The following is a 10267-nucleotide window of genomic DNA, read 5'->3' on the forward strand; positions in this document are numbered from 1 at the left end:
TATGCAACCTATCTATAGAAACATCTATCGTCATCTATATCTATCCAACTAGTTTTAATTTGGACTGTCAGAAAAAGCAGTGTGAGCAGTTTTAATTAAATTCCAAGGACTTTAATTATGTGTAATGAAGAGGGAAAGGTCATTCAACTATTGCTGACATTACTGATCTCTGTCATGTGAGGACCACACAATGTATTCAGTAAAGGGTGTGTGTGTGTGTGTGTGTGTGTGTGTGTGTGTGTGTGTGTGTGTGTGTGTGTGTGTGTGTGTGTGTGTGTGTGTGTGTGTGCATGCGTGTCTACACGTACCTGTGACTGCAGTGAACAAAAAAATAAAGCAAAGTGATATAGAGTCGGGGGAGGATAGTACGTGCCTGATTCGGGGAGTTGAAAGATTATAATCAACCCCTAAAATAATGCTTCAGTCTTCTCCTATCACCATCCTCTGTCCCCCTCCAACATTGCCTAAGAGCCAGTGATAAATTATGGATGCTTATTAGAAAAGGGCAATATTCGGCATACAGAATAAACGCAGCAGCAAGACACATAAAAGAGACACAAACAAAAAGTGCTGATGAAGGAAGAGGGAGCGCTAAAGTCACAGGGGAGCTTGTGGCCATACAGGCCAGTGAAACCTGGAGAGATCTCTTTCTAGGTCACCGGCTCTCCACCCATGTGCCATGGCAGGCTAATGTAACGCAGCGAGTTCAGCTCCACATTACAGTAAGATGCTGCTCGAATGTTGGGTGCTTCTCTAAAACACACAGACTGCAAATAAAAACTGGTAATGCATTCCTGGTCTTTCATTATTATTATGGACAGCAGCGTCAGAGATGAAAATTGTGTGCACTTTGTAGGCATATCAAACTTTTGTTCCTTTCTGCATCTCTTGTGGTGCTTTGTTCTAAGGCCGGTGGCAAAAGATCTCGCTCAAATCGAAAGCAAGAACAACGTTGAGCTAAATCATTGATTGGAGTTCATTAAATTGCCTGTTAACAAGTACAAAATTAAGCATCATATTGCAATCTAATGCAGTCTGGATTCCATCTACGGTTCCCGCTAATGGTTTCGTGTGACTTTGTCGAGCAATCAATAATTTGGTGCCCCATGTGAACTCTGTTGCTTCACAGAGTTTGATGTGATGCGGCACCACCACTGATGGGGAGACAGTTTTTCCTGGTACACTTTGTCAGTACTGATGTCCCGACTGTGGCCTTCAGATGAGGAGTCTGAAAGTTTTCTGAATCTCAACTAATCCTTATGTTGAGGGTGACACACCATCCAGGAAATTGCAGTTTATCCATATTATATGAAACTTAGATACCACTATAGAAGTGTGCATGGATGTTTGTAACAAAGCCTCCTCTTCCATAAAATAACACAGAGTAAAGAGGAAAGAAGAGAAAAGGGCAGGCATCTATGAAAACACCTTAGAGTTGTCATCACTAATCCCTAATTGGGGGAAAACATGTTGTGCAGCTTCTCCTTTCTCTTTTGAAAACAGCATTGCTTTTCTGGGCACACATGTCCGTCCAATTGCTATTTGATGGACAGGTGTTATGAGATTACTGACAGCCTATCAGAATTCACAGAAGTACAATCAATACACTGTTGCAAGAGAAACAGTGACTGATCCACATGTCCCTGCTGAGCCAGCAAACTGTTGCAGTGGCAAGGAAAGTGTGTCTGCTGCACAAACACGTCCCACTCAAACACACACTCTCGCTAAGTCTCACAGGTTTACATATACACACACATCTCCTATTCGTGCATTCAGTCAGCACATGGACTCACACTCACATACTGGAGCACAAACACCTGCACGCACGGACTCACAGGCGTTAGCTGACAAAAGTGCACGCATCCAAACACACCCCTGAGAAGGCTACAGTAAATGAACCTCACAGCCATCCAAAGTGCTGACATCAATCAGGCACGCTTACACTGTTTGGCTCCCGACGGACAGTGAGTCGCATCTGTCTGCAAGAGCAAGTGCTAAACAATTCCAAAGAGAAGCAAGCCATTTTCTGCATTTCTGCATATGCAGCGAGCTAGCAAGCCAGCCAAACTCGTTGGCTCTCCTCCAAATCGCCCCTACTCATTCTGTTTACAGCGCTTGTGAAAATTGTGAAACAATTTGTCCTTATTGAATTACTCTTTTTACTGCTTATTTACCTACATGAAAAAGTCGCAACATAGGTACACGCAGCAGATAAACACCCCCACAGAAGCCATCTGGGAATCTAGGGGCCTGCGAAAAGCTTGGCAGTATGATTTCCACAAAGCTTTGGGACTTTTGTTCCCTTAGCAGCGACTGAAAGGCAGCTGTTGCACATAAGAAAAATAACCTATAACACTGTGGGGAAAAACAACAAAATATCACTGCAGTCCCCACTGCTGGCACTGAATGTGTACCTTTCTCGCTCAACCCACTGCATATTTGTGACAGAGCCCATGAGGCAGGGATGCACAAATTCTTCATGACAATCAGTGTATCACCCCCATAGAGAGCCCAAAACTGTTTCATACAGTTTTATTATGAAGAAAAATAAACGAGGACAAGAATGCACAAGGGCAAAGTGGAAATGTGAGCCTTCTGCAGGACAGCGTAACTAGATCAGAGGGGTTTATGCATGAGGACACAACTGATGAATAAAACAGACAAACATTCCTATAAAATGATTGCGTTGAGAATAGTTCAAATCTGGACAATATGCAAGTCCTTATGTGATATTTAAAGTAAAGGACATGACAGTGTCTTAATCCTTTCTTGATCAAAGCAGGTAAAGCTACACCTGCAGGAAAAAAAATATCTTGGAGAAGAAAATGTGAAAACCTAGACATTCTTTGTATTTGTATATCTTTTTTAAAACAGAAACAATTGACCTCTTGAGATCTCACCCAGTACTGTTACAACACCCTGACTCTGCTCTGTCTGCTGCTATATGTCACAGAAACCCACAGGATCTCAAGAAAAGGACAAAAAAGCTTACATTTTCTTTATCAAAGCATCAATATAATGCTTGAAAATGTGCAAATTGGTGGTTAAAAAAATATGCATGAATGCCAAGAAAACCAATATTAAAATGATCCATGTAAATTGGTTGTAATTTACAATAACATTGACAAGCCACCTGCAGTACGAGACTACATGGGACTACATGCTTCAGCAAATGATAGATTGTCGGCACGTCACTGTGTGACAGCTGTCTGCGGGATTGCTTATGACAACAGCACTCCATGCTACTATGACTAAACAGACCTTGTTTTCAATGGCTGCCACATGCCTTAAAACGTCAAAATCAAAGTATCAGAGCTGACAGATCAGTTTGTGTGTTTGACTTGCCCGAAGGGACAGCAGAAGGAGGATGCATATCTGGCCAACAGGCGTCTGTTGCAGAAGAAACTGAGCCTCTAAAGTACAGTGAGAAGACTCTTAAGAGGGGATAGATGTGCGCTTCATCCTCAAAACCCCAATCAGGACGAGCCTCTTCTATGAGAGCTCTGCCAGGTTTAACCAGCTTGTGTGTGTGTGTGTGTGTGCTTAAGTTAAATACTGGCAAACTCTGACCTCCCTTCAGCAATAACCATAATACTTAAAGAATAATTTTGAGTTTGATTACACTTTGTGTAATGAAGAACTAATCCGTGGGCCTAATGGAAATTGACTATGAAGATTTATATCAACCTAAAAAAAAGGAATTAGATTGGATTTACAGTAGGTGGGTTTCCCCTCCACCACATGGCTGGATGTTTTCCCAGCCGCCTCCTGTGACTTCTAAGAAGTAATATCTCCCTTTCAAGTTAATTTGCTGTCGATCTCCCTGAAGCTGTTCGTGCAGTGGTTTAAACACCAGTTATTACATTGCCTCCCATTTGCTCGTCGCACTGAAAAGGCGGACAATATGTGGCACGGAGAAGCCCTTAATTAAGGTTATGGGCTAATAATTGAACAAATTAACATTTCTCCTGCTGCGACTGAGCTCAGTAAGGCTGCACCAATTATGTATGCATTTATGTAATAATGGGAATACATTCGTAAATAGCAGTCTTACCGTAAACTCCTTGGCCCCAGGCAAGAGGACAGACACTAGAAAATAACAAAATCCAAAAAAGCTCCATGTTCAGCTCAGTTCCGTCATAACCTGAGGAACAAACACATACACACACACATGGGGTGAAAACAGAGAAGGAGGCAGCCTGTAAATCTGTGTGAGAAACAAGAGGCGACAGCTGAGTGATTGTTATCAAAAAGGAAGAAGCGGCTCTTTCAATTGTTTTTCTCATGTTCAGAAATGTCCCCTTTACCCTCTTAAGCCTTGGAAATAATATTACAAAGCAATTTGGCCGCAGCTGCCACAGACTACATCATTTGACTGAACTTAAAGGACGTGTAATTGAATCACAATTGGTAGATTAAAGAAATGTAAAAGTCCATCTGTGTGTGTGTGTGTGTGTGTGTGTGTGTGTGTGTGTGTGTGTGTGTGTGTGTGTGTGTGTGTTGGAAATTGGAGATTGACAGGATTGTCTACAGTTTAGCGTGACTAAACTCTTCATCATCCCTCTTCTCACTCAAGGGGGTGATGAGGGTGGGTGATGTGCTGAGGGGGGGGGGTGTTATGAAGGTGTGGTAAGGACAGGAGAAATCAAAGGATTACAAAGCAGAATTCATGGAGGATTACCAACAACAAGTAGGGTCATGCTCTTAAGACCCCACCCACACACACACACACCTCTGTTTGATTCAGATCAATAGAAACACTATCAGTGTTTCTGAGGGTGATTGGTCTGTTTTTTTGTATCAGTAGCGACATTTTTTTATATATATCTCGGCATAAAGGTTGGTGTTATTTCTCTGCACTTTTTATAACCTGTGAAGACCTTTGAAAATGTTAAAAGCTTCAGGAGTCAGGAGCTAATGAACCCTTTGACGTGACTCCTCTGACAGAACATGAGGATTTCCTCCGCCGACTGGCCCTCACATTTCTAGACTTGACTGTAAGCCGGCTGTATTGACAGCTCGTATTATACAGCGCGCTGTGATCAAAGTTTTATTATATGGAGCATCAGAGTTAACACGCTGCATTAAATGTCAGGATGCGCTGCATGACACTTGTTTAAACGGACGTGTTGTGTAGTAGAACGGTCCTAAAAGAGGTGATGCTCATTACAGGAGGGCGGGAATGTAGACCAAACAGACGGATAACACCAGTCAAGCAGATCAGAGCCCGAGTGTGGGGTTTTTTTCTGATGAAGAAAGGAATAAAATGGAATAGTATTTCTGTGTTAAGTGGTTCGCGAAACTCACATTGCATTCTAAAAAATCCACAAAGAGATGATGAACATCACTGTTTCGAAAAAGAAAAAAGAAAAAATAGATGTCTGGGTACAGGTACGGAATCTCTGCAGCGGCTCTACCTTGTCTCCGAGGTTGCCGTCCTTTGGGTCAGTCTGCTACCCGGCGCAGCGCGCACTTCTCTCAGCTCAGCGAAGAGGATCACTCCGCTCTCCGTTAAACCAAGCCGCCTCCGTCTGTGTCTCTCCAAAAAATGTCCTCAAAAGTTATATATTCTCCTCCAGTGGGCGTCCGATAAGGGCTTTACAACAATCCCGGAGAGTAATCGGAGAGTTTGCTGAGCCTCCACTCCTCTCCTTGCTGTTAAACTTTTATTTTACGCACGGGAAGAAAAAAAATGCCGCTCGGATCCACAAGACAGTCCTTACTCCTGGGAGTAAAATACACTTTCCCTTACACTCAAGCAAGGTCAGTTTGCCAAAAAATCCTATGCCCCGTTTCTTCTCGTTTGTACTGTCTACTTTTAAAGGCGTGTAGAGATGCTTTTTACTGTCAGTCTCTCTCTCTCTTTCTCTTTCTCTGGCTCTCTATCTATCTGACCGGTGACAGTCTAAATAAAGTGAAGCCCCTGTAACACAATCACGCGCTCTGAAAATGAGCTCCCCTCAGCTCCTTCAATCAGCGCTGTGTCTGTGGACTCCAAGTGATGCTGGCCAAGTGGAATATGTGCGCTGACTGAGAACGACCGCCCCTGTCTGTGAAGAGAAAGAGAGAGAGAGAGAGGGGAGGACAGAGGCTTACACATAGATGCGCTCGTGCCTCATAGATCCACGCCGAACAGGTTGTCAGAAGAAGAGCATCTCTGCCCTCTCCCTTTCTCCAAATGCACCATGAAATATCAATGTGTTTGGGGCCACAGGATGTCTTTGAGAGAAAGTTGGTGCAGCAGCGGTGTTTTTATTTTATTTGGGTTTTTTTTTTACTCTCTGGCGGAGTTCGCCAGCTGCGGTGCCACCACTCGTCTGTGCCAATTAGAACTGAAAGGCGCTCCGAAAGTTTTTGGCCTAATGGATGAGATTCCATCACCCCCACCCCCTCCCCGTGGACCAATTATTTATGACAGGGAAAAAAGACTGACTGTTGAACAAACCCATTCCCACACACACTCTCTCTCTCTCTCTCTCTCTCTCTCTCTCCTACCCAGATAGCCCACACAAACTTACAGCGGCTCCCCTCCCTCTATCCCCCTCCGTGCTCCTCACTCACATGCATCAGAGTTGTGCCTGCGCGCTTTCTGAGTTTCTAAGCGTTGCCACAAGGGGGCGATATTAGGGTCATTACCACTTTTGGAATGCAGGATTGGTGTGTGTGTGTGTGTGTGTGTGTGTGTGTGTGTGTGTGTGTGTGTGTGTGTGTGTGTGTGTGTGTGTGTGTGTGTGTGTGTGTGTGTGTGTGCGTGTGTGTGTGTGTGTCTGATGATGAGGTTTAAAATCAGCCTCCTGTGTAAGGGCTCTTGTATTTCTGGCCTCGCAATCGAGATGTTGGTTTCTCTGTGCGCAGCTGGACTGAATGAGACATCAAAGAGCAGCTAATCAGAGCAAAGCAAGAAATCTGAAGAAAGTGTGTATTTAAATGTAATGTCACTCATGTAATAAAACAGTCACATTAAACGTCCTCCTGATTTTAATATTTCAAAAATTGAAAGAGGTGTTGGTTATTGATGTTTTCTTGACTTTTTCCTCCGCTAACAGTTTTAAGTGATAAGGGGAAGTAGAGAAAGAAGAAAAAGCAGAGGAAGAACAGGAGACATCTATATTTAAAGCTAATCAAGGGACAAGAGTTGAAAACTAGAAAAAGCTATAAATGACCTGTTTCATGCTCTGTATTTAATTACATCATCCCTAATTGACATCAGTCAGACTGATGGATAGGCTTAGATTAATTTATATGTACGTCTATAAGAATGGGTTGTATTGATCTGTTTTGGGTTTTTTTGTTTCCCACTCATTTATGATGTGCCTGGTTCTTCTCCCATTTAAAAACTGTGCAACGGTGAAATAAATCAAATTTCTTAACCTTGAGGATCTAATGCAGATGAATATCTGTGTGACAAATGTTTAGTCTGAAGTACTGAGTGGGTGGTCATGTTGCATATGATAACACCATGTGGTTATATGTATCCCACTTTACATCACAATCTCAGCACATAATGCAACCTAAAATAAAGCTCACAGACCTTTGACCTCTGCCTGTGAATCATTTCACTTGTCATGGTTTATTGTTTTTTTCCAACATGAGAATAAAATAATTGGGTGACTTGTATCTAACTTGACTGGAGAGCTGCAGAAATCATAATCATCTACAGTCAGTGTCTGATTGATTTGTGGAACTTAGCGAATAGAGTCTAGGTAGTGTAAGTCAGACAGGATGGATTAATCAACTCACCTACTGGGCACTGCAGAGCCCAAAGGAATTAAGAGTCAACAAACAATGAAAAAAAAAAACTTAAAGGAGCAACATGTGATTCTGAAACCTGGTGTTTAAATTGGGTACTGCAGTCCAAATTCAAAACGTTGGAGCTTCCCCGTCCCCCCTCCACCCTAGACTCGATGTGCATGCAGGTTGCCATGTTGTGGACAGGGAAGCTTCAGTATTTAGCCCGCTCTGCATCACTCTTGAAACCTTTCTACGTTTTAAGCCTCAATTTTTCTAAATAATCTCCAATATTTATCCTAGAATTTACCAAGTTTCTGGTCGTGGAGCTTATTAGAAAAATGCAGATGTTTTTTTTTTTATGTCGGATAGAGTCAGTTATACCTCAGCCACTTTACTTGCCCACTTTCATCGCTGCAAAACCTTTTGGTTTGTCGTTTGCCTGGCAAACCCGAGGAGTGTCCAAAATGGCTGTGCTGGGGGCGCTTTAAGACCGCCTACCTTCTCTGGTCAAAATTAGAAACAAACCGTTCTGCACAGATTGGACCTTTAAGAAATATGCAAAACAAATAAATAAACAGACAAGTAGAGAAACAAACCTGACGAAAGGACAGAATCTCATAACAACTACAGAAACCTGCCACAAAGAGGCATCATTATTATTACAAGTAGTTCAAGTGAAACAACAGCACAAGGGCACAAAAGACAACACAACTGCAAGCCTGTCAACAGATATGTGGCCAGGGTCCTATTGTGTTATAAACCGCCTGTGCCCTCCAGCTGTTGACCTGCTCCACAGCTGCAACTGCAGATTCTGTGCTTTGCTGAAAGGAACTGAAGTAGCTGAGGCATTAAACATTTTCTTCATTTCGTTCAGCTGCCAACATTTCCCACAAATAGTCTGGGATTAGAACCAGCAACCAGTCAAACGTACATCTGTCTACAGGCAGGCTATCGAAGCCTCTGATGTTAAACTTCAAAGTGGTCTGTGCTGCTGTACTCTGAATGCCTTCTTCACTGACTTCTTCATTCTGCTGAGACAGCTGATGTAAATAATCCCACATGACAGCTTGAAATACACTTTCTAGATGTACACTTTTACTAATCATTCATTTTGCCTCAGCTTTCCCTTCCATGTTGCTATAATCAGTAAATTCCCCCCTCATTTTTGTCATGATAAAGAGATAATTTAAAGAAACTTGACTGGACTTTTTTGTTATCCATCTTAATTAAAATGATGATCACTGAGAAGAAAGGTTTTTAAAAGGCACACATTAAAACCTAGATCTTCCCGTGAATGACATTGCCTAACATTTGTACATTTCAATCAATTCTGGGCAAATCGGGCGGTAAACATTCAGGGTTTTCATCTGGCATTCCTCAACAGAATCAAGACACTCAGCAATTTACTTAGCTCCCTGGATCCAAATGAATCTTTCATTCGGAGTAAACAAAATCATGGGATCTGACTCAAGAATCTGTCTCTCTCCTTCCTTCCTTTCCTTTCCTTTTTGCGCCTCGTCCTGGGCTGCAGCCAGCAGTCTTGGCATGTCTTGCTGAGAGCACATCATCACTGCTTAAGGCAATGAATCTCAAAAGACAACATGTTGTACGAACAACCTTGGGTGCTAGCCACACACAAAAACACACACACACACACACACACACACACACGCACACGCTGAGCCTACTACATGAAACCATGTTTTTTCAAAGAACTGTAGAAGGCTTCTGAGCAAAGCAATAATTGTAGTGGGTGTAGTGGGCCAACAAAGAAGTGAGCACAGACAACAACAAAATACTACACTTGCCAAAAACTCCCTATTTGGACTCTACTGCACTATGCACACACACACACACACACACACACACACACACACACACACACACACACACACACACATACTGAATTGTAGGAGCCGCACAATCACTGTAACAAGGACATGATCCCTTCATGTGTTACAGGTGTAGATGCCACACAACAGTACTTAATTAAGTACCGTGTTGTCTTGTGTACCTTTAAGGTGCTGAGGACTACTGCTAGGAAAGTATGGAAGTGATTAGTGATCAGAATTCAAATGATAAAGCTAATTTGAAAATTCAAATGCATTAACAGAAATGCTTTTTCATTTTCAGAATATGACTGTATTATTTGACTCAAAAATAAAATGATGATTCATTTATCTAATTTGAATTTCAGTTTTCAACTTCAAAAATGCACATTCTTTAACTAAATTAAAATGAAGAAAAAAATTACATTTGCTTTATCATTTTCAAAAAATGCCCCGCTAAATCTGTATCATAATTCAAATGAAAAAGCTCATTTTAAAATGAAAATACAGTAACAGAAACACATTTTAATTTTCAGATTATAGGTGCATTATTTGACTTTTATTTAAAATGAATATTCAGTCATCCAGTTTGCATTATACTTTTACTCTCTATGTATGCATATTGTATGACATCATTCAAATGAAAACTAAAAGGTCTTTGGCTTTTCGTTTTCAAACTTGCCGTGCTAAAAAGTGATCATAATTCA

At 41.9% G+C, this 10267-nt stretch overlaps 1 protein-coding gene across 3 annotated transcripts in view; it reads right to left on the reverse strand.

The window, feature by feature from the left end:
- LOC132976022 (MAM domain-containing glycosylphosphatidylinositol anchor protein 1) overlaps nt 1–6014 on the reverse strand; it is a 176934-nt gene extending 170920 nt beyond the window's left edge. For 2 of the 3 annotated variants that reach the window (XM_061040974.1, XM_061040969.1), the window contains exons 1-2: nt 5308–6014; nt 4055–4144 (exon numbers count right to left, since the gene is read on the reverse strand). In XM_061040974.1, coding sequence (XP_060896957.1) covers nt 4055–4144; nt 5308–5314 — 97 coding nt within the window. In that variant the 5' untranslated portion in view covers nt 5315–6014. The remainder of the gene's footprint in view (nt 1–4054; nt 4145–5307) is intronic. The other variant, XM_061040983.1, reaches the window with a different exon arrangement.
- Between the last annotated feature and the right edge of the window lie 4253 nt (nt 6015–10267).

This window comes from Labrus mixtus, chromosome 1 (assembly GCF_963584025.1).
Source record: "Labrus mixtus chromosome 1, fLabMix1.1, whole genome shotgun sequence".
NCBI classification, from domain to species: Eukaryota; Metazoa; Chordata; class Actinopteri; order Labriformes; family Labridae; genus Labrus; species Labrus mixtus.